This window comes from Sinocyclocheilus anshuiensis, unplaced genomic scaffold, assembly GCF_001515605.1.
Source record: "Sinocyclocheilus anshuiensis isolate Anshui unplaced genomic scaffold, SAMN03320099.WGS_v1.1 scaffold185, whole genome shotgun sequence".
Taxonomy (NCBI): domain Eukaryota; kingdom Metazoa; phylum Chordata; class Actinopteri; order Cypriniformes; family Cyprinidae; genus Sinocyclocheilus; species Sinocyclocheilus anshuiensis.
In genome coordinates this window covers 2,491,636-2,516,556 of record NW_015539887.1, presented here as the reverse complement: position 1 = coordinate 2,516,556, position 24,921 = coordinate 2,491,636, and the positions used below count along the sequence as shown (strand labels likewise).

Below are 24,921 nucleotides of genomic sequence, written 5' to 3'. Positions count from 1 at the left end.
AACCCGTACCGAGCCGTACTGTGCCGTACCATGCAGTGGAAAAGCGCCATTACACTGTCGTTCTGTCATAAAAGTGAGAGTGTGGAATGTAATCGTAATGAGTTTTCCGCTCTAGATTAATCACAGTGGCGGTAGTGGAGACTTCAGCCCTTCCAACGGAGCCGATTACACCCCACAGTCTGTTTACACAGGGCTCGTGCCGCACATTCACTGCCTCTATGCTGATTAGTACCATTAACTCTTTTTCTTTTATGCCCGCAGTGCTTATGAACTTTATTATTGTTATGGGCACCGCAATCAATGTGAAAATGCTATAGTAAGACATTACCTCCCATCTGCCACCACGACTGTACGTCTCTGATGAGAGACGACAGCACTTACATGCAAACGTTCGTTCATTCAGAGCTCTTTCAGTAATTCATTACAAAAGCTAAAACTGTAATGTAAAGGTATGACAATATGGTAATTCTACATCATGGTAACCTTGGAAAAAAATAACTGGCAACTTGAGTTGCTTTTTAAAGTGTCTGATTGTCATTGCATTATATACAGAATATAAAAAATGTAGTGCTGTCAAACGATTAATCGTGATTAATCGCATCCAAAATAATTTTTTGTTTGCATATGTGTGTGTTCTGTGTATATTTATTATGTATATATAATAGGGTTGTCAGTTTAACGTGTTAACTTAATTAGTTATGGAAAAAATAATGCGATTAAAATATTTTAACGCAGTTAATGCACTGGCCCCGCCCCCAGACCTGTACGTCATCTTACAATTCATACAGTTCAATTCACGTTTGACAAATATGATGCAGGGCAACAACTCCATAAATGCAGTTATGCCCTAAAATTCAAGATATTGGTGCAAAAAATGCACCTGTATGTGTTTTTTGTCTCCTATTTGTATCAAACGATAAGCAATATTAGTATCACACCAGCAGCCAGAGCAGCATCAGACGAGTGCTGTTTATGTCCGAATACCACGAGTGATAATGTGATTTATACAACAGTTCAGTAAATAAGAAGCTGATATTGCGTTATATTTTAAACACAATATTATGTTTAGCACAATTTTGCAGGGAACATATTACCTTTAAAGCCATAACAGAATTGTTGTGTGTCTGTGAGCAACACAGCGGTGTTTAGTTTCTGAATGAATCCGTGTTTTGAACGAATCATGTGAATCAGTGATTCAAAGGCCCATTCATAAAGAGAGCCATTTACTTCATTCCTGAATGAATCAGCCGTTCGAATCGAATGAATGACTAATAAAGACATTTACCGCCACCTGCTGGCAGATTGAGTTTATTATTTAGAGTATAATTTAATAATAATAATAATAATAATAATAAAATATTATTATTATTATTATTTTAGATTTTAGCATAGTAGTCATCTATTCCAGGCATTGAATCTGTTCTTTTCATGAACTGTCTAGATCTTTAACCATTATGCCATTTCACCCAGTGCCCTCATTTACACACTTTTAAACATGAACAGTGCCTGGGAGCAACCATTAATTAAATGTTGTACAAGTTCCTAAAGTGTGCACACACACAGTATATATATGTATATATAAATTTTTTTTTTAATTTACTCACCCTCAAGTTGTTTCAAACCTTTCTTTTGTGGAATATAAAAAAGGTATTTTGAAGACTTGATTCAAACTTGATCAAAACTTGGTTACCAATGACTTTCATTGTATGAACAAAAAATACTGAGATGTTTCTCTAATAGAGAAACACGGCAAAACGGTGGTAATTTATACATACACAGCCTCTCTCTCTCTCTCTCTCATAAATGAACACTTGATAAATTACACTTTTCTGAGAGCCTCTCTCTCTCTCTGTGTCGTAAATGAACAGTTGATGAATTACACTTTTCTGAGAATAGAATAGTGGAGATCGCTAAACTGCAAGCTAACCGGTGTTTTCAGAAAGCAAGCGTGTTTATCCACAGTGGAGAGCGCGCATGCACATGGTTACCAGGTTGACAAAAACAAGTAACACGCTTGGCAAATCGTCAAATCTCTGTGACGATACATCGTCGTATCGATGTATCGAACACAGCACTAGTATTTTCAGTCAAATTTATTTTGTGATTAATTAGATGAATTAATCGAAACATCATGTAATTAATTAGATTAAAAATTGTAATTCACTGACAGCCCTAATATATAAATACATACACATACAGTATATATTTTGAAAATATTTAGAGCAAAGGGTCTGAATACTTAGGACCATGTGATATTTCAGTTTTTCTTTTTGAATAAATCTGCAAAAATGTCAACGATTCTGTGTTTTTCTGTCAATATGGGGTGCTGTGTGTACATTAATGAGGAAAAAAAATTAACTTAAATGATTTTAGCAAATGGCTGCAATATAACAAAGAGTGAAAAATTGAAGGGGGTCTGAATACTTTCCGTACCCACTGTATATACATGCGTGTGCATTTCTATATACATAATATATATACACAGCATACATACATATATTATGTAAACAAAAACTTTTCTTTTGGATGCGATTTAATCACGATGAATCGTTTAACAGCACAAAAAAATGGCATCTGCAAATGGGTTTTCTCAGCAAAAATTAAGACCTAACATTTGACACCATGTGTACAAATATTTTATCCTAATTTTGAACAATATTTTTGTCATTTGATAATTATTTTGTGAAATTCTTTGCTTAAAGTGCGTTTGTTAAATTTATTTAAAACAAATTTCACTTCACAAATATGTTGCCATGTAATGCAAAGACATTCACACATTTTTAAGTGTGTACAAATACTTTTGGGGGCTTTTGTGTTAGAATGTCTATTTTTGATGTAAATTTAACAAAAAATGGTTTAATGTTTTACGTGATACTGCACTAATGGCAATCTTTGGATAATCTAGAGAATTTTATATATAATCTATTTGCTGCTGATATATTTAAAATTTCTCAACTTTGTTGAGAAGTCAGTAGTGAAGCTAATATTAGAGTTTCCATCTCTAAAGTCTGATTCAAAGCGTTTGTTAAATAGCTGGTTGAATTTGCTGTTTATGTATCAGTGCTCGCTATTAAGTTGTAATGCTGTTGTAGAAACACAGTTTAGTTACTTGTTTAGGATGTATTTATGGTTTCTTCATTTCTCCAACATAATGTAACATATTCACAACGTAAATAATGTGAAGTAGCCCTGCCCACTTCAAATGTATCTACCGTGGTATAAACGGTATAGCAAAATCACTGGTCAACAACACCCTGATTCTCTGATAAACACTTGTGAAAATACTGATAAAATTACATGATTTGATTTGACGGACCCTTTTATCTTAACTGTTAACATGACGTTATCATCTTCCTTTCCATCCTGTAACTCTTAGGGATTTGCAACAGTATTTTTAAGACTACTTAAAATATAGCTTTGAACTAATTTCACCATGTTGCATCATACTCATCTTTTCTGTGGGCCCAGAACTACTGAATAATGGAGCAGATCTCTTCAGATTGACTTCCTCTTTCTCTGCTCGCCTTCTCTTGTATAGAAGCTGAAAGAGCTGATAAAGAGTTAGAAATGTTGCCAGCTCTCTCTCAGCCTCTCATTTTCCAGCCCAAAAGCTCTGGTTTAGTCCTGTCTGAGCACAAAGCTGATTTTGTTTCAACACTCAGGGGCACAAGCACCCAGCGGCCCCAAAACAGCTTTAACTGTTACTCTCCTAATGGCAAATAAACCGTAAAAGGGCTGTTTTTGTTTCTTTTCATTAGCCAGCTGCTGTCACAGCCAGTAACACTTTAATCTGTTGGTCACATAACCCTTTGCTTGGTTGAAACTGCTTGGTCATCTAATGTTTTTCTTTGGTCCTTTTCTTTGGATCCACTAGCACATGATGCCAGTGTGTGTGTTTTTGTGCAGTGACAACTTTCAAAGACACACAGGGTTAATTTCTCTATGAACATAAATATTTTATCACCCTGGAAAACATGCTTGGTTTTGTGTGTTTTAGGTATTTCAGTGTTACCAGCCTGTGTTGGAACTGATTCAGCTGGTCAGAGTCAAAGATCTCCCGATTCTTCTCCATTCCAGTGCAGAGTTTGAACTGTATCTTTCCCAAAGACAAAAGGTTCCAAAAATGTCCATTAGTGCATTTTATCCATAAACACAAACAATAATTGTAAATGCACATAATGCATAAAGATGTTTTATTTGAATATCTCTTTCAGATACGTAATCATTCACCTTTGCAAAGGTTTAATGAAATTACTGTAAAAATGCTAGAAAAGACATCGATTCTCCTTGTATTCATAAACTGACCAATCAGAATGAATATCATTTGTTTCTCTCAAAAATGCTATGAAAATGGACCTAAATGTTTCCTCTTTTTGTATAAATAACCAATCATTTTTTATTAGAGGTAGTGCCTGTAGATAGTACTGCATGATTTATTTCCCTTTTTTTGCCATATATGGAAGAATTTGGTTGATGTTCTGAAAGCTTTAAAAATGAATGACGCATAATAATCTGTTTTACATTTATGCATTTGTCAGATACTTTTATCCAAAGCAACTTCAAAAGTTTGGGGTTAGTAAGGTTGCAATTTATCAAAGGTGACAGTAAAGATATTAATAATGTTACAAAAGATTACTATTTCAAATAAATGCTGTTCTTTTGAAATTTGTATTCATGAAAGTATCCCTATAAAGGACAGAAAGAAATGTTTCTTGAAATATATTAAAATAGAAAAGGTTTTTCAAGTTTTCAAAATTTTGAATGGTAGTGTATATGAATGTTTAAAAAACAGTCAACTATTTACTAACTGTACCAGGTTTCTCTCAATGTCACGTGGTGAACTCTGCACTGAGAGCTAATGATTGTTGAGATGGCATGTTCCTCATGACTGTTTATACTGTAAACTGCAAACTGTCATTTTCCTCTTTGTATTGTTTCACACCTTGACATTCATCTACAGTGGTTTGACTTCTAAATCTGTCAAAGCCAAGCTTCTCTTGGACCAACTGTGCACATTGCGTGGAGAGGTAAGGCCAACTCCAACATGATCATCACCATTTATTGTCTTCCGGCCAGATATATACCCTCTCCCACTAAGATTCAGCCAAAGCTGTCAAAATCCTCTGAGACGGATAGTCGGAAATTGATAACTTGCATCCAGCAACTTATTTCCCAGAGCTGGAACACTGGGGCGACAAAGATAAAAAGTGTTTCCTGTTGCAGGTGGGAGCTTTGTTTTCTCTGTCCTGTGTGATAAGCTCAGAGACTTTCCCAGCGGCCTCCCAGCTCAGCTCCTGCAAATGGAGAGACTTCATGTCCAAGTGCCCCAAGGACATACCTGGTATGAACAGCGTTTAATAAAACAGCTTTATACTTTGTTCTAAAGGCCGTTAATACGTATAATTGCACCATGCTCATTCTCATGTGCCGCCCAACACTCACTTGTTGTAAAATTATACGCTGACATTCATTGCTTACTTTTATTTCTGTATGTTTGCTAGCGTGCTATTAACTCTTCATCCTTGCAGTGCCTGATGTGGAGGTAAAAGGTGAAAGAGGCCGCTACCTCTTCTTGGTGCAGGGGGCGGAGTCAGGAGGCTGCACAGCGCGAATGATACACGCAGCCAATCAGATCAATGGATCTGCTGCCCTGGCAACGCTTAATGCCCTCATCAGGGAAAAAGTTCCACCTTCCTCAGGTATGATCACCAATCATTTAAATGCACAGTCGATGGCAGCATGAATATGCACAGATGCAACAGTATGCCTAGAGCTGGATATTTGAGCATAGTCATAAATCAATGTGTACTGTTGGATTGAGAGGACTAATACAGTTCTTCTAAAGTAAGTTGGACCCTGTGGCATTCCAGAACCACATTTATTAGAGTCAGATTAAACCCATACAACAGTCTCATCTATCACAGCAGTAGCTGAGGCCACCTGGATGTTGCCAAGATGACACCGAGGAGAAAATATACTCTTCTAAGTCCAGAACTGCACAGTCCTGAGCTTCATAAATGTGGAACATCACTTTTTCTAATTTATATGAATTTACAAACACTGAATTGGAAATACAGTAGCACAGTCCCAGACTTGTAGTCACGTTTCTTTGTTTTTCCTTTCAGCAGTTTGGCATTTAAAGCTTCAGACTTCATCGGGGTAAATGCTTCAAACCCTTTCTTTGTCAACAGAGCAACTGAGGACATTTGGTCTTGGACAAATTTAAAGTAAACAAGCTCTGGAACATGATAAGGACATAGGACATGCCTTTTTCCTTCCAAAATATATTTTTTCCCCGTGCCTTTTCCCACTTTCCCTTTTTGCAGTATAATCAAATTTGAAAGAAACACTCTTTTGGCTATGTCATGTAATATATAATTTATTGACTTGCCATGTCTTCTCATTGATTAACATCTATTTGTTACTCATGTAATCAGGTGGTTTGTGGTTCACTACTACTCTTTATAGCTCTTCTTTGTATAGCGAGAGTGGCTGTATCGAAGCCCACCGCTGGAGAGCTTTGTTACAGTAAATTACTGCTCTTGAGATCAGAGAATGCGTGGGTTTGCTCAGAGCCTCCCATGGAGCTCAGAAGGTTGTGCCAGATCCATAACTCAACCTTAAACTTAAGACACAAATAAGTGGTTTATGTTGGTGCCCAATACAGCAACAATGGTTCGGCATTGGTACTAACAATGGACCAAAAAAAAAGCATGTTCAGATCAGCTCATACAAGAGCTTTTCTGAGAAACTGCATTGTGATGAGCACTCCAGGATACCCCTCAGGTGTCTACTCTCTCTGAATAGATTCTGAAGAGATGCTTGGTATCTGGGAGTTTTCTATGAGCAGCTTTCCACAAGCCAGTCAAATTAATTTGCCATCAGGGCTTTTTTTCCCTTTATTTCGTATTTCATTTTTATATAGTATTAAGTATTTTAAAATGCTAATGCAAGCATTTTTGCAGTTTAACAAACGATTTACAAATTCTTTCAAAAATTAGCTAATATGTAATTATAGCCTCTGTCCCTGGATGGCTTTTTAGATTTAAATGTCATTTTCAGGTCTATGCTCAAAAAGTGGGACTGACAGTTAACATGTTCAACAAAACAAAATGAAGAAAAACTTGTTTATAATCTGATTTAGTTTGAACCCAATTTTTAATCAGTTTAAAACCTTGTCATATTAAACCAATTGAAGTCAATGATGTTTATACTGGTAATTCTTAATTTATGTTCTAATAAATTTCATTTATTCAATTGAAATTTCTCACAAATATTTATTTTTTTATTTCTTTTTTTCCTCTTGCATTACGCTAATACTACATTAGTCTCATGTAGCCAGACCTTCAGAATGACAGCAGAAGGTCTGGGAACCTTGGCCGCTTTCAAAAAGTCCATATGACTGACAGGTAAAGCAACCAATCACGTTTCGTTTTGGGGCGCTTCATGTTTTGGGGTGTGGAAATGTCTCCACAATAACAGTGTGTAAAACTCTTGGATGTATTTTAAAGAGTCTATGCCGCAAACTTTACATATTTCTTATACTTTTGGAAATCCAGCACTTAGTTGATCCTGATAAGCATCGTCACAATTGTGAACACAACGGCTTTGTTCTTCTATGAGGGAGTTTGGCATATAATATGGGCGTGACATCTGAGGCTGGGACCAGTATTATATTAACTACCTTTTTTGAATAAAAAATGAGAAATTATTTGAAAATTATACACTAACAGCAAAACCAGTGTATTGCATGACACGTACAACATGGTAATAGCACAGTAACTTTAAAAACATTTAAATATTTGCACATTTGCGTGTTGCTAAGAGGTTATTAATCCAATACAATATGTTTTTAGTTCAAAATGATCAAATTATTAATGCTTTTTTATGCTCGTGTTTTGCCCAGGACCCAGGAAATACAAAAGGTTAAGGCAAATGTTGAATGCATTAGGAAAAGTGGAAGAACAATAAATATTAAATGTGAACCAGTCATGATGGAACATAACAACTAGTTAAAGATATATTTTGTAAATATGAGTTTTGAATAAACCAGCTGCGACTGTGATGAGCAACAAGATACTTTGTAGATAGCTGGGTTTCTATTTCTGCTGTGTCATGCTCAGTTGCCTTACCCACAGCGAATGTACATTTAAATATCAAGTATCTTTTGATTGGCTGTGATTGTGTCAGGCCTTGCAGCAGTTTTGTATCCAGTGTGGACATGCAAATGCTTGTCGCTGGAAATTTTATGTGTGGTTATGAAACTGTTAACATGCTTCTGTGGTTTTAAAGATTAGACCGTGCATGGCATACTTACATTTTCAACTCTCTTTCTTGAATTTGGTTTTACTTTTTGATCTTGCTGAAGTATCAAAGAAAATAGATAATGGCTTTTCTAAATAGTGTGCATGTAAGAGCATTACTGTAACCAAAACAAAGCTTGTAAGGAAGAACAGTATTGCAGTTTTGAAATGTAAGATTTGACATTTTGGGCAGGCTTCTCTCCTGGTACTTTGCTCTCATTCTCTCATACTCTCATTCTTTTCTTTTCTTTCTCCACAGGGAGCAGCACTGATGACTGGCTATGGTCCCTGCCATGTCTCCGTGGAGAGCAGTTCTTGCAAAGGGAGAGAAAGCTGGCCAAGGTGCAGACTCTGGTCCTCAAGGAATGCTGCCGTAAGTGTTTCCCAGGCAACGGAAAATCTTTCACCAGGACCTCTTAAGTATTCACACGCTGTGCTTCAGTCACCCCAGAGCAGCACATTTCTAATCATATTCCTCTGGTCACACATTCTCAGTCTCACGTGAGCGCTTTCTGAAAATTAAGATCTCTTTTGTGTGGTAAACAATACAGCTTTTGTCAGACCCTCAACACCTACTGTGTTAACAAGGGTTTATGATGCATGATAGACTTTATGATAGATTAATTGTGGCATGTCAGAGCACTGTTATTAGGCTTGTAGCTAATAAATTCAGGTTAGTTTCTAGGCTGTATCAGACGTGACACTTTTTCTTTGCGGACTTTGTATACAGTAATTTGTATATACATTGGACATCAAATTAGTAGTGAAAATGTGTGATTATGCACAATTTTACCCTTTAATAACTTAAGGCACATCTAGAGGGGATTTTGTCGGAACTGATTTGAAAACATTAATTATACAGCTGTCTCAGATGTGCTAAGTTTCATTAGTGTGTCTTACAAGAAACTGAAAGTCAACATGAAGCAGACAGATACAATATGTAACAGATTGGTTTGAAAGGGTAGTGTGATTAATGAGAGACATTTAATGATGCATCTCATCTGTGGCTAGGGCGAAGAGAGGAGGCCCAGAAGTCTGCTGCCATTCCCGTGAATGAACTGAAGGCTCTGCTGAATCTGGCCAGAGAGCAGTACCTTCAAATACACGACTCCACACTGTCTAGAGCGTCTGAATGCATGTGCCTGGAGAAGGAGAACCGGAATTCCTCTTCTAACACTAGCGGTGAGGAGTACTTACAGAGCAGTTTGCTTTAGGGATACAGTATTTGTAAAAATGTTGATGGATTGTGATATTAATTATTATATTATGATACATTAATAATATTATACATCATATTGATTACTGCTTGTGTTTATTATAATAAAATCCAGTTTGACTCTCAGAGCAGTTCTAGTGATTATGTTCTTGTCTTCATGTACTCATATATTGGGGCAGCAGAGGCTGAAAACCCTGTGAGTGTCACGCACACTTCAGTATGTGTGTAATAAACAAAACCATGCATCTGCGCCATTCATTCACACAGAGACACGCAGAACATGCAGGATTCATATTTAAATGGTATTTTTGCAGCTTAATATTCACAGACACTAGTCCAAATCACGTTTTGATTTAACTGTAATTCAACTGCTTTTGACGTATCCATCCAAAATTTGGCAAATTCCGTGACATTCCGCATTATACAGCCAATTCCGTTTTTAAGACTGGATTCTGCGATTCAGTCCGCGTTTTCCACATCGCGTAAATCATAGGGCCCTACTGGCTGCATCATTAACACAATGCAAAATTATTAACATGCCATGCTGAAAAGGAAAAATTGCAGGGTTTTTTAATGGAAAAAAACAGAAGAATTGTCGTGGGTGAAAACTGTGTGGATTCAGTAGTAATCCACAAGGTTGGGAATGTCACATGAGGGCGAAAGATTTGGCCATGCAGATTTCTCAGTGAGTTGGTCACCTGAATTCACTATGTTGACACTATGTTGTTTCATGTGACTGCACCTTAATACATAGAACAAACACTTGTCTAAATGTAGTATTAGTAATATATGGTATTGTCAAATACCAAATGACAGGCAAATATGTGGTAAAATATCGTAGAGCTTGATTAGAAACACTTTTGTGCCTGTGTGTGAGTAACGATATGTAATCCTTAGTTTACATAGTTTTCTTATTTATTAAGATTAACTTTTATTTACTCAACCTGTGGCTCTTTCTGACCATTACATTTCTTTCAAAGATGTGAAATGTTGTGCTCGCACAGAATGGCCAGAGAGGAGTGTCCTACAAAACTATGAGAACATACAGAGAGCCCAACAAAGATCCAGGTAAGCCATCTGGTACCATATCACCTTATCTGAAAACTCATTACCATGTCTGGAGCCTTCAGTTGTTGTCTTTGTTGAGGGCTTAATGAATCTCAAAACAGTGTATCAGATGGGAAAATAGCTTGTGCATTTGTTCAATGGTTGGAATAGTACATTTGTGGTTGGTTGCATGAATAAATTTCAGTGTCATCCACAGGTGCAGGCTGTTCAGCAGTGGTTCCTCTGAGAGTCTGATGGGGCCTAAAGATAGCCAGAGGGGAAGTTCTACACTGCTGGATGCCAGAGAACTGCTCAAACACTTCACCCCTGATGGACTGCCTAGTGGGGAACTACAGCCGCTGCCAGTGCTTAGAGGGTTGGTCATACACACAGTGTCTGACATGATGTCTCTTAATGACTTTTTTCCCTAGCTTATTAAAACCACAATTCAAGTCCGTCTAGCCAAGGAGGGAGCGTGTGTGTACATGGTAGAAAGTTTTAAAACATCATTCAAGTTTTACAACTTTTTATTTTTGTAATTTTCTGCTTGCACTGGTCTTAAAGGGATTGTTCAGCCCCAAGTTCTTTATTTATTCACCCTCAAACTGTTCTTGACTTTCTTCTTTGGAACACAATAGGTAACACTCTTTGCCATGTAATAAAAAACAATGTGGCAGTTCAGGATTTAAAATGGGGAAAAAAAGCACATCGAGTATTGATAAATTGGACACTATATCATATACAGGTGCATCTCAATAAATTAGAATGTCGTGGAAAAGTTCATTTATTTCAGTAATTCAACTCAAATTGTGAAAATTTCATTTTCCAGCAGCCTGCCCACACTGCCAAAAGCACCAAAAGTTGGTTAAATGACCATGGTGTTGGTGTGCTTGACTGGCCAGCAAAAACTCACCAGACCTGAACCCCTTAGAGAATCTATGGAGTATTGTCAAGAGGAAAATGAGAAACAAGAGACCAAAAAATGCAGATGAGCTGAAGGTCACTGTCAAAGAAACCTGGGCTTCCATACCACCTCAGCAGTGCCACAAACTGATCACCTCCATGCCACGCCGAATTGAGGCAGTAATTAAAGCAAAAGGAGCCCCTACCAAGTATTGAGTACATGTACAGTAAATGAACATACTTTCCAGAAGGCCAACAATTCACTAAAAATGTTTTTTTTTTATTGGTCTTACGAAGTATTCTAATTTGTTGAGATAGTGAATTGGTGGGTTTTTGTTAAATGTGAGCCAAAATCATCACAATTAAAAGAACCAAAGACTTAAACTACTCCAGTCTGTGTGCATTGAATTTATTTAATACATGAGTTTCATAATTTGAGTTGAATTACTGAAATAAATGAACTCTTCCACGACATTCTAATTTATTGAGATGCACCTGTATAGCTTTGTGCGAGGACCCCACTATAAAAGTCACAAATGCCATAAAAATGGCACATCGATGTACAAAATGGTTCCATATTAAAGAGCTACAGAAAGGGAAAGTTTTCAGTATATAATGACTTTTATTTATTTATTTTTTTGTCTGTTTGTCAAACAAATCTATCATATGACTTGGAAGATTTGAATATAAGTGTGAGTCCTATGGATTTATTGTGCTTTTATGGTGTTTATTTTGTCATTTGGGAGCTTGACAGGCCTATGGAGGATAATAAACTGACGGAATAAGTTAGCAGTTTAATAATTCAAACATAAAAATTTTAATTTATAAATTACTTTTAAATTGACAAACTAACACATTTAAAACTGTTTAATTCATGTTTTAAAATGTAGTTAAAATAATAAATCATGTAATTAAATTTAATACTTTAATTCATGTTTGTAAAATTTTGTTAAGAAATAGTTAATAAATCATCTTAGGTTCACGTTTTATGCATTTGGAACAACATCAGATGATTCATTCATTCATTTTTGGTGGCCCTATTGTGAATAATAAAATGGAGGTTATGTACTAGTTATGTACCAGAGATAAAGATAATACTAAAGACACTGAGAAACAAATAGATTGTGAAGATTTTCTACATAACTTGCCTTCTACCAGTTACACACTATCTCTAGAAATACTCATATTTAATAATTCCTGAATTGAATGTCTCTAAATATGGTTTGTGGTTTTGTTTGTGTAGTGAACATGCCTTTCAGTTGTCTCCTGACCTCACACCCAGGAAGGTGACCAAGCTTCCTTTCTCAAAAGTCACCCGATCCCACTACCATGGAATAGAGTAAGTGTGTGTGTGTATGTGTGTGTCTATATAAAAACTCATCCATTTTACAATCTGTTCTCCCTAATTCCTCCATCTTCTCAAGCATTCTCTGGGTGTGCTTCAGGTTCTGTCTGGATGAGTGTAAGGCCCTTGAGCGAGACCGTGGCTTTGTGAAGCTGCAGTCTCATCTAATAAGATATGAGACCCAGAGCACATGCTGTAAGGAGCCCTGCCCTGTGCCATTCGCCCTCAGTCCTGCACCCTCCCCAGCTGTGCTGTCTGAACCGGGCAGTGTGCCTGACGGTGAAGCTCTGCACAGCGAGCCGTCCCGCCTCAGACACCGCTCCTGCGAAACAGACCTCCAGCCACACAAGAGGTGACAACACTGCATGCATACTAATGATGAATAGGGCTGGGTAAAAAATATCTATTTCGATATTAATCGATTCTCATTTTTACGGAACGATATCGATTCTTCAATCCCAAGAATCGATTAGTTTAGCCTGTTTTCAGTTAATGGACGGAACGTTGAAGGGCACTTTCCATCCAATATATCGCAATAAGCATTATGCCTTGGTACTTTTAATATGAAACAAAGTCTCAGATTTCAAATTCTGTCCATTGTATTTGCAGTATTTAAACAATAAATGCCGTTTTGGCGCTGTTTAATGTGGATTGACAGATCGCTGGAGCGCCTCAGTTCAACAGACGAGGCAGCGCGTAGCGCACGTGAACTAATCATCTCCTGTCCATTGTTGCACTTGAGAAATATAAGAGATGAGATAATTTTTTTATCCTAGGCTTGCTCGACGGGGCCTCATAAGTAGTCCTCCAGCACTAAAAACTCTTTCAACTGGTGCTGAAGATGCAGGGACAGACAGCACTTTAAGAGCAAGAGCATGCAAATGTGGATATTTGTCCTTGTTGTGGAGAAAAGAAGAAATGCAGTATCCTCTATTAGTGCTGAAATTGAATAACAGGAGATCAATCAACTTTCTTTTTAAATCATTATAGCAGACATATCCACTGATTTGCATTGATTTTGCCTTTCTAATAGTCCTGCACGATATGAGGAAATTCTGCTATGTGTGATAACAGTGGAGTTTTTTTTTTTGTTTTTTTTTTGCAATGATTACTTGTGATAAATAAATGGCTTTAACTATTAACAGCACAAAATAAACATGAATGATCATCCTAAGGTATGTTAAAAGAAAGAGTACAGCTTACCAAAATCCGCATCCATTCTCATGTAATTGCCCAATCAGTGTTTCAAACACGGAAAGGTGTCAATAAAACGGCTTATAAACAATGTCACGTAACGTCACATTTACAACATATTCGGTGACCAAAAACTTGTTAGTCAGCTAGAAAAATGAATGCTAGAGAGAGCATTTTGCTAAATATAAGCTCTATATAACATTTATTATAATTTTTTTACTGTTCTTCAATGTTTAATTTGTTTGAATAAATCCGTCAATTTTTATGACAGCCACTATTTAAATGTTTGTTTCAAAAAACTAATTGGAGTAGAAATATTATTGTAATTGTAACTTTATTATTTTAAAAACTTCATTGTGTAATTTTAACAAATCAGTCAATTTTAACCAATATTATAGTAATTACAGCATTAGTTGAAGCATTAGTTTTTTTTCTTTGAAAATTTGGCATGTACTGTACCTGACATGTATCCAAATTAATTGATATTGAATCGAATCGCAAGCTTGTGAATGAGAATCGAATCGAATCGTGAAATTTGTGTCAAAACCCAGCCCTAATGATGAAGGGTCATCTCATGGCTTTTTCTTACCTATAGATGGCCACAGGTCTTCTTGGGACATTGTTTTTTATTTATTTTTGCATCAGGTAGCAGGTCATTTGGCTTTAAATTAGATTAGTTCTGCAAAACGATTAATCGTGATTAATCACATTCAAAATAAAAGTTTATGTTTACATACTGTATGTATGGGTACTGTGTTTATTTATTATGTATATATAAACACACACAAACATATATATATATTAAGGGAAAATATGTTAGGTTTATATATAAAATATTTATATTTATATATACTAAAAATTATTTGCAAGTCTAAATATATATACATACAAATATTTTTTTAATTATATACATATATGTGTATGTGTTTATATATACATAATAAATATACACAGTACACACACATACAGGATGTAAACAAACTTTTATTTTGAATGCGATTAATCGTTTTGCAGCCCTAAATTAGATACAATAATTTTTCAGGTCCTTTGTGTTGCAATAGTTGCATTTAATTGATCAAAAATGCAGTAAAAATGGTAATATTGTGAAATATTATTCTATTTTAAAATAACTGTTTTCTATTTGAATATATTGTAAAATGTATTTTATTCTTGTGCTGGCAAAACTGAATTTTCTGGAGCCATTAATTCAGTCTTCAGTGTCACATGATGCTTCAGAAATCATACTATTATGCCAATTTGGTGCTTAATTATCGATTATTATTATTGGTGCTCAAATATTAATAATGATTTTTAGTCGTTTTATTATTATTAAGAGTGTTTAAGGCCAGGCTGTTGTAATGATATTCTACTTGCCAGTATAATAAGTCGACCTATCATTATTCATTACACACCAGTTCTCAGAAGAGGGACGTTCAGTTAGACAGTCAAACTAATGTTTCTCCAGTTAGGTTAATTATCTGAAGCTGTCAGTTCATTGATTCTCCCTTGTGGCTCATTTTAGTTCTGCCTGCTCATCATTGCCTTCCTCTGCCCCTCCGTTCCTCCACTTTACATGCATTTGAATGTGCCATACGTCACTCGCACCCAAATTGAATATAGATCTGTGCTTGATGGCTTTGTCAAAGGGTGAAATGAGCAATGAATGAAAATTACTGAGCAGCACTGCATTGAAAGTCAAAGTTTTACTATTTCCGGCATTTTTAGCTGAAATCACGTAGACCCTCTCTAAATGCGTTTCACATATGGCAGTGATCAGATGTCTAATGTTTGGCCTTCTTTGCCGCCACAGAAGCCCAGCGTGCATTAGATGATGAGTTGTCAGGACATGAGCTTATTGACTTTTTTTTTTAAATGCTGACCTACTGCAGAACTCCAGGGGCCACATTAATTTTAAGGCCTATCATCATCATCTCAGACTCTGAAATTACCACAGCGGTGTCACATCATTGGGAACTAAAAGCACAAGCCTGGAAATTTATGTTCAAGGATAAAAAAAAAATCCTGGAACTGAGCAGTTTCTTATTAAATGGGCTTAGAAAGAGAGCGCTGGAGCTGACATTTACTGAAGAAAAAGAGGTAGAAGTGTGTGCTCCAGTGCTTAAGTAGGCCGTCACATCAAGTCATTTTGATTAGAGTTTTGATGTGAGTTACAAAGTGAGATTGTGGGATTGATGATCTCAGAGAAGCAATATCTTACACCATCCACCTCATCCCTTTTAAAATCCCTTTGGCAGGTTCTGTAAATCGGAGCGCTCTGGATCTCTGGGTGCAGGTGGTACTCACCCAGCAGTGGGGGCTCTGCGGCAGCAAGCAGCCCATTCCCGTTCCAGCTCAGGTCTGGCCAGACGTTCTGCTTCGGTTGCCGACCCCTCGCCCAGTCAAAAACCCAGCCAGACCCAGACCGAGTCCCGCTCCCAGAAACACAACAGGGTAAGTGCTAATGACCAGGCTCTGGAGAATTAATATTTGCACATTTTCTGCAGAGATTTGGGGTAAAATCTGCATTAGTGATGCACAGTATATATTGGTATCATTTTGTTTGTCATGTGATATTAGTTTTTTTTTTCTTTTAATGTTATTGGCAGATATTGCATATAAATAGGTAAATATATATTTTTTAAAGATATATTTCTGTGTTGTTGCTTTTTTATTTATAGAGGACAGTATGGAGAGTAGACAGGACGTGAAATAGGAGAGAAAGGGGGACAGAATGGGAAAGTTTTAAAAGATGGGTCACCCAAAAAGCAGTCATGCTATGTTACGGAGAGCTGGCCAAGAGCCTATTGACTGACATAAATAGGTCAGTTTTGGGTATTTGGGTATTTATTTGTTCATGCTTATTTTCCTTTTTTGCTGTCTCATAATGTTCACTTAAATTCATCTTTAAAAACACTAATTTTAATATTATGATGTCATTTTTAGCAAATCTCAAAATGAATATCTATTTTTCTTACTGTACATTATAATTTTGCATTGCCTATTAACTTATGTTTAAAAAAAAAAGACTGATTTTAGTGTTTTATTTAGTTTTAGACAGAATTAATAAATTGTAAATAATGATTCAAATTGAATAGTTTAAAACATTAATTTATTGGTATCAGCCAGAAATGTAATATTGAAGATATTTAAACAAGGCAAAACCTAAATATATTTCCATAATGTACATTACCCCGCTTATAACATTACAACTTGACAAATTAATATATGGGTATGAAATATTGATTTAAGTTCTAAGAGAGACATAAAAATAGTAGAGCTTTGTAGAAAATTGGTTGCTAGGGAATACGGTCAAATATGCAGTTTAAGGGTCATTATTTCAAAATATTTGGCCACTGAATGCTGCATTTGACCAGTCAGAATCAAGTATTCCAGAGAGCCATGGAATCAGGCAAAACAGCTCTCAGCCCATTCAAAACCTTAAACCCTTTACTTTATTCAGTGTATTCACTACCAGTCATCAGCAAATGTCAGGTCTTTATGTGAGGTCTGTGAGTGCAGTAGTTACGTGATTGTGCATCGTTCTCATCCGTTGTTTCTGCTTCAGATGCTGAGGGAGGTGGTTGCTAAGACGCTCAATAAACACGGTATCAGCAGTGAGCACAAGTGCTTTGAAGCCTGTAGTCAAAGACTGTTTGACATATCAAAGTTTTATCTGAAGGTAGGTACGAATCATTCTGCCTCTTTCCCTCGCACCCTGCTGTCCTGCCTTTAGGACATCTTTGAAGCGCTCAAAATATGCTGCGTAAACGCTGCCGATTGATGTTATCTACATCATTTATCCATGACAGGGGAGCAAAAACTTAGTTCAAGAAATGTGTTTCAATTCGCTTTGTTCCTAAAGTATTCAGTAAGGAGAAAAAAAAAAACACTTTCGTAACACCTTAGTATTTTTCCCTGAAGTTGATTTAGTCAAGATTTTTATGCGCACCAAAATCATTCATAATTTACACAGTGTATACAGACTGTCTCTGCTACGGTACCTTTAAGACCTCAATATATAAATGGCCTCTGTAATGTTTGGCTAGCCTTCACTTACCAGCATAGTTCTTAGTGTTGTTCATCAGGACAGGTCAAGGTGATGTATACTGAACTGACATTGATATTCTGTGTAAACTTGGGTGGCTTATGTCTCATGGTTGTGTGACGTTTTGTATAAATAAATGTTATAAGTGGACTGGGGGGACACTATATGCAACCTTTAAAGGGATACTTCACCTAAAAAATTAAAATTGTCATTAATTACTCACCCTCATGTCATTCCAAACCCGTAGGACTTTTGTTCATCTTCGGAACACAAATGAAAGGGGTCATATGATGTGATTTCAAGATTCCCTTTCTCTTTGGAGTGTTACAAGCTGTTCGTGAATAGATACGATCCCTAAAGTTGCAAAGACTAAAGTCTCAAACCCAAAGAGATATTCTTTATAAACGTTAAGACTGGTCCACGCCCTCCTAAAACGCCTCGTTCAAACACGCCCCCACATGTCTACGTCACGATGTGGGAAGATTTGCATAACGTCGCCCAAATGTTCACGCAAAGAAAGAAGGCGTAACTTTATAGTTGCTGCCACCGCCGCCGCCATGTTGTAAAGACGCTGTGTGTTTCGTTGCGAAAGCGAAAATACTTTGTTTGGCCTTCCAAAAGAGGACACGACTAGAAATCAGTGGTTAAGTTGTATTTACAACACTGTTCCAGAACAGTTCGACCCAAATATTCAGATGTGTGCAGCGCATTGTATGGAGGACTGTTTCCTGATCCTGGTAGAGTAGACTACAATGCCGGCTGTTCTGACTCACAGTCTGTAAGTACGTTTTCATATTTAAAGGAGTTGCCACTGATGATTCAAACGCGAGTTTTGAGCAGTGTAGAGTAGCGCTGTTTGTCATTTCTCCAATCACAAATGCAGGCATGGTTTTATGTTTATGCTGCGCAATGCGTAAAAAGACAGTAAGCCATTATAATCCGTAATTATGTCCCCACTGGATGCAACAAATGCCTCGTTTATAATGGGTTTTAATGCTTTTGTCTCGTCGCTCTGGGACAGGGCATCACAGTATGGTAGGGGCGTAACATTTCCGTCACACGCTTGAGGTATTCGGCCAATCACAACGCACTGGATAGCTGGCCAATCAGAGCACACCTCGCTTTTCAGACCGATGAGCTTTGTAAAAATCGATGCGTTTCAGAAAGGCGGGGCATAGAGGAGAAACAATAATGTACAGTATGCGGAAAATAATGTGTTTTTTGAACCTTAAACCACATAAACGCATTTCATTACACCAAATACACAAAATAATGTTCTTTTTAGCAGCATCATATGACCCCTTTAAGATGAAAATCCAAAAGCTTTCTGACCCTGCACAGACAGCAACACAACTGAAACATGCAAGGTCTGGGAAGGTAGTAAGGACATCGTTAAAATAGTCCATGTGACATCAGTGGTTCAACTGTCATGGAAAGAAAACCGTTGAAAAGAAATTGTTGAATAAAGTCGTTATTTTTGTTTTATTTGCACACAAAAAAATATTCTCATAGCTTCATAACATTACGGTTGAACCACTGATGTCACATGGACTATTTTAACGATGTCCTCACCACCTTTCTGGGCCTTGAACATGGTAGTTTTGTTTGGTCTATGCAGGGTCAAAAAGCTCACAGATTTCATCAAAAAAATCTTAATTTGTGTTCTGAAGATGAACAAAGGTCTTGCGGGTTTGGAAAGACATGAGGGTGAGTAATTAATGAAGGAATTTTCATTTTTTGGGTGAACTATCCCTTTAAATGCAACTTGTCACGGATATATTAACTTAAGCTTAAGTTAGTAAAAGTTAATTTATTAATGTTTATATTCAGATGAAAATATACATGCATCCATATTTTCACTTAAATGTAATTCTTATAATGGTATGCTAGTCAAACTCAAAACACATTTATGTATAAATGTAGTAGAGCATTTTCATTACCATATAAAAGTTTCAGTTCAGTAAGTTTTTTTTCTTTTTCTCAATATTTTTTAAAGAATGTAACTATTCATTATGAAAAGCCATTTTCTATTTGAATCTTTAATGTAAGTTATTCTCGTGATGGCAAAGCTGAATTTTCAGCAGCCATTTTCAGTCTTCAGTGTCACATGATCCTTCATAAATCTTCATAATATGCTGATTTGGTGCCCAAGAAACATTTATTATTATCACAGTTTAAAACATTGAATTTTATGAAAACCTTGATTTTACAAACTTCATTTAATAATCTGAATGTCTTTACTGTCACTTTTAATCAATTTAATGCATCCTTGCTGAATAAAAGTATTTATTTAATTGAAAAGAAATCATACTGACCCCAAACCTTTGAATGTTAGTATAAGTATGCATAAATGTAATAAAGCATTAGCAAAGTCTAGCTTGCACAATGCTCTTCTCCGAGCCGTTATGCCTCAGCAACCTGTTTGTTTTACAACAGGATCTGAAAACCTCACGTGGCCTTCACGAGGAAATGAAGAAAGCAGCCAGCAACAATGTCAAACAGGTAAAGCACACACTTCAGCTTATTGTGTTCCGAGAGCACCCGAGTTGATGAAAATAACAAATTACAGCTGTGTTGTTTTGAGTTGTTTTTGTAAGATGCCCTCAAAATTGATACAATGTAAAATGTTTTTATACACACGCTGTTCTCATCCACAGGTGATTGATTGGGTTGTGGAGAAATCATCTAAAAGATGACTTGATTTGTAGTTGGAAACATTGAAGGTAAACCTGCAGTAGGACGCCGTGATAAGAACTAACATCATGATGCTACAAAGTGAAGGGATGGAGCTTTAAGAAAAGTGCTTCAAATGCTGTAGAACTTCTCACAGCATTAATTATACAACTGTTCCTGGCATGTACATATTTATTTCTATATTGTTTTTTTGTGTTTGTGATAATCATTTTAATGTAAACAACAGCCAAATATGGCTCCACGTTTTCTGAGAAGCGCTTTTGCATCATGAAAATCAGTCCGAGGCCGTTTCTCCCCAGATCGTATTTCAGTAATCAGTTCGCTCAAATCACAACTCAAGCATGAAACAAGGAACACATGAGAGTCTCAACTCGTCATTCCTTCTGTGATTGCCTCATCTTTTCTTTTCCGTTGGTCACACACAAGCTATCGGCACTAAACTACTACTGCAAGTAGTTTGCCCTAAAATTACCTAAGGTCACATTGGGCTGAGGTCATAAAGAGTAACTGCTCTCTGGTACTCCCCGCCCAGAGAAGGTTGAGGGTGTCTCGTTTGGCAACGTCGCCGGACACATTCCAGTCCCACACAGGGCCATTGTTCTCGCTCCTGGGTGCCCAGAGGGGTGATGGGAAAGGAGGGAGGGGGCTACACATTACATTGGCAACCCTGAGAGACCTCGAAGGCAACATGCAATCTGAACTCACTGTTATCACCAGAGCTGCTCTAGTTCATATGGTGAAACTCCGTGTTATGATGTTGAATAAAACGGATGTTTTTAATAAGGTTTTAGTTTATTGATACATTGTGATTTTTTCCAAGCTGAATCAGTATTTTGATCTGCGTGGGTAAACTCTATTGAACTTTAGACTTGTTTTCAGACTTTTCTACAGCGTGTTTAAACATCTCACTTTGTTCTCCATGCTGACGTCTTGATATAAAAGGGTTCATAGCATGAAGAATCTAATTTTCCTTGAACTTTTCAGAAGAGTTCATTGTACTATGAAAATATGCTGTTATTTTCAGAACTTGAAACTTCCTCCCCAGTGACCATTTATTGAAACTTAAGCTGAAAATGAGGAAGTGTGAATAACATTATTCCTAAACAGTAGAACTAAGTAAAATGCGGAAGAATGGGTTAAAGCTTATGCCACGCCTGGATGTGTGTAGCACCTGCTGCTCTACATATCCATTATGTGATTTCTTTATAAAAAAATTGTTCGCTCAAAAATAAGGCATAATTTAGTCACCCTCATGTTGTTTCAAACCTATATTACCTTTTCTTTGTTCTGCTGAATACAAGACATTTTGAACAATATTTTTGTCATTATGAAAATCAGTGGGGTCTAAAAATCTGTTACCATAGCTGATGTAACCAGTGTTTTAAATTCTTATAGGAGTAAAAACCTAAATTGCAATCAGTTCATCATACAACATAAGTCACTTCAAAAGACTCAGTGACTCGACCTCCGACTTGCACCACCTGACCACTTCAACGCCATGCTGAAATACCTGTTTTTATAGTCTATGGGAAATACTCAAAGTGGCAGCAAGCTTGGCAGTGAAGCAACTATTTCATACAATTTTTTTAATAATTCCTGCAATTGACTATTGTTCAAGTGTTAATGTAAGAACAATGACTACGTTTATATGCACACGAATAATGCAATTTCCAATAATCAGAGCAAGGACTTAATCACATTATGATGTTTACATGTCAAGAGCAAAGCTCTTCACTCCCATTTACAAACAGTTTCCATTATTCGCTAAGAATTGTGATTATTTTTTACTGCCATGATTCACATACCCCACTGCACAGCACAAATGATGGACTCAGAAAGAGCAGGGGCCTATACCATGAAGCCGGTTTAGCTGGCTAGCCAGATAAGTTTAAGTTTAGTTTGCACCAATCCTGGGTTTTAGGTATCATGAAAGTGGCTTGGCTTTTAGCAGCATTCATTGCCTTAGTAACTTACACTCCACAGCTAACCTGCTCTGGGGCAGGTTATGTTCTGGTTTAGAGATCTCAAACCGAAATTTGACCAATCAGCTTCAAGCAAAGTGACGCATCTCTGACGCAATAAAGCCACTCCCCCAGTTTCTCTTACTCCAAATTAAAGGACACGACATAGAAAAACATTTTTAAAGATAAAATTGTCTGATTTTTAGATTTTTTTTTTTTTCAATTATTTTATATGATATAATTATTATACCCTTAATCCATTACACAAGCTAGCTTAGTTTGATAGTAATTATTAAGCTTTTATTTTAAATTAATATAAACATATAGATAATATGCAATATAAGTTTTAGAATCAATAGCTTTAAACATGACTACATATGAGCTTAGATTTGAAGTGTTTTTATACCTATAAATATTATCAACTCCATAAACTAAGTACAACTTTTACTTGCACTTATATGGCAAGATGTTTTCTTTAAGTTTTCCTCTTTTATGGATAGATCGTTTCATCTTGTAAATGTGTTTAAATTCTTCATATTGTTCTATCTTTTAATCTTTACTCGAGACTCGAGAGAGAAGTTCATTACTGATGTCACTCTTTCATGTGCACGTGCTCCATTAACTCAGGATCAAGCCTGCATTGACAGAAAGTTGATGATCAGCATCATGGTACCAACAAAGCTGGATTGGACTGGTTTGGTTTTGTCAAATCAAAACTAATCCTGTAACCCCGAGTTTGTTCAGCCACCATCATGGTACAGGCCCCAGGGGCCCGTTCTTCAAATGTAGAGTCGTGCATTAATTTGAGTGATGACAGCTATTATGGGAGTGGCTTGATGGAGCGTAAGAGATGCAGATATTTAAATAATGCTGTCCCGTAACAAATCTGTTCAAATATAAAATTAAATTAATTGCTAATTACTACATTGAAATAAAAATGTAAAGCCTGTACAAATATTAGAAATCGTGAATATAAATAATTGGGAATCATGTAAAAAATAAAATAAAAACGATGCACATTTCATTTATCTATTATAACATTTATGTAGTTTTGCCGCCAGCCAATCGCTGCATTGCTGATTGTGGTTTCGAGTATCGATACATAGTTCCTTTTAAACCAACCCATGAAAGCGCAATTATCTCAGATAACTCAATCCAGCCATACTAATCATCAACAGCTGCGTTCGAAGAACCCAATTAGCCAGATCCTGATTAGCGCAATGATATCATCTTTGATGTGACATTTCATCTCGGATGTAATAAGCGACGTACGAAGAACGGGCCCCTGGTGTGTTACTGGCCGTTGTTTTAATTTGTTTACATCTAATGCAAAACACTTTTGTGTATGGTTGTATTCCATGCTTTTTCAGCGCCATAGAAATGTGATGGCAATTCGTTTGCCTACGCTGCCGTTGTGTTCTACTCGTCGGTTCTGGATGAGGGTAAGGAACATAGACTGGTGGCAGCCAGTTTAATGTAGCTATAGTGTTGAATAACTAAAAGCCCACTAAATAAAATGTTTATTAATAACAACTGTTACTTATATTGTAGTTTTGTTTATCGATTACACAAATTCATTTTGCCAATAATATTTTTGCCAAAGAATTGCTTAATTTTGTGTCCAAGGACATGAACTAGTAATTACTGTCATTACGACATGTGAACGCAGCATTTCACACTACCTTAAAGGGTTAGTTCACCCAAAAATGAAAATTCTGTCATTAATTACTCACCCGCATGTCGTTCCAAACCCGTAAGACCTCCGTTCATCTTCGGAACACAAATTAAGATATTTTTGATGGAATCTGAGAGCTCTCTGACCCTCCCATAGACAGCAAGGATCCTGGAGGTCCAGAAACATAGCAAGGAGATCGGTAAAATAATCCATGTAATCTTAATTGTAAATCCACCATAATTTTACGAAGCTACGAGAATACTTTTTGTTCGCAAAAGTAAAAAAAATAATGACTTTATTCAACAATTCGTCTCCTCCGCGTCACCTTGGCACCATTTTATTCAACTAATTGTTGAATAAAGTGTTTATTTTTTTTCTGACAGAATTTTCATTTTTGGGTGAACCATCCCTTTAATGTTCTTTTTGGAGCTTGAAAGTGTTGGACCCCATTGACTTCTACAGTTTGGACAGAATCATTCTTCAAAATATCTCGTATTCTGTTGAGGGGGAGAAAATTATGACAGAATGTTTCATCTTG

The 24,921-nt window shown here is 36.5% G+C and overlaps 1 protein-coding gene across 3 annotated transcripts in view; it reads left to right on the top strand.

Annotated features, from left to right (window-relative positions):
- The window catches only part of LOC107685571 (mdm2-binding protein-like), a 26,855-nt gene extending 4,194 nt beyond the window's left edge, over positions 1-22,661 (top strand). For 2 of the 3 annotated variants that reach the window (XM_016482206.1, XM_016482204.1), the window contains 14 exons: positions 3,998-4,092; positions 4,961-5,027; positions 5,224-5,341; positions 5,529-5,699; positions 8,563-8,676; positions 9,315-9,485; positions 10,500-10,587; positions 10,784-10,942; positions 12,713-12,808; positions 12,915-13,166; positions 16,264-16,459; positions 17,574-17,687; positions 20,490-20,555; positions 20,711-22,661. In XM_016482206.1, the coding sequence (XP_016337692.1) occupies positions 3,998-4,092; positions 4,961-5,027; positions 5,224-5,341; positions 5,529-5,699; positions 8,563-8,676; positions 9,315-9,485; positions 10,500-10,587; positions 10,784-10,942; positions 12,713-12,808; positions 12,915-13,166; positions 16,264-16,459; positions 17,574-17,687; positions 20,490-20,555; positions 20,711-20,749 (1,746 nt within the window). In that variant the 3' untranslated portion in view covers positions 20,750-22,661. The remainder of the gene's footprint in view (positions 1-3,997; positions 4,093-4,960; positions 5,028-5,223; positions 5,342-5,528; positions 5,700-8,562; positions 8,677-9,314; positions 9,486-10,499; positions 10,588-10,783; positions 10,943-12,712; positions 12,809-12,914; positions 13,167-16,263; positions 16,460-17,573; positions 17,688-20,489; positions 20,556-20,710) is intronic. The other variant, XM_016482205.1, reaches the window with a different exon arrangement.
- The last annotated feature ends 2,260 nt before the right edge of the window (positions 22,662-24,921 follow it).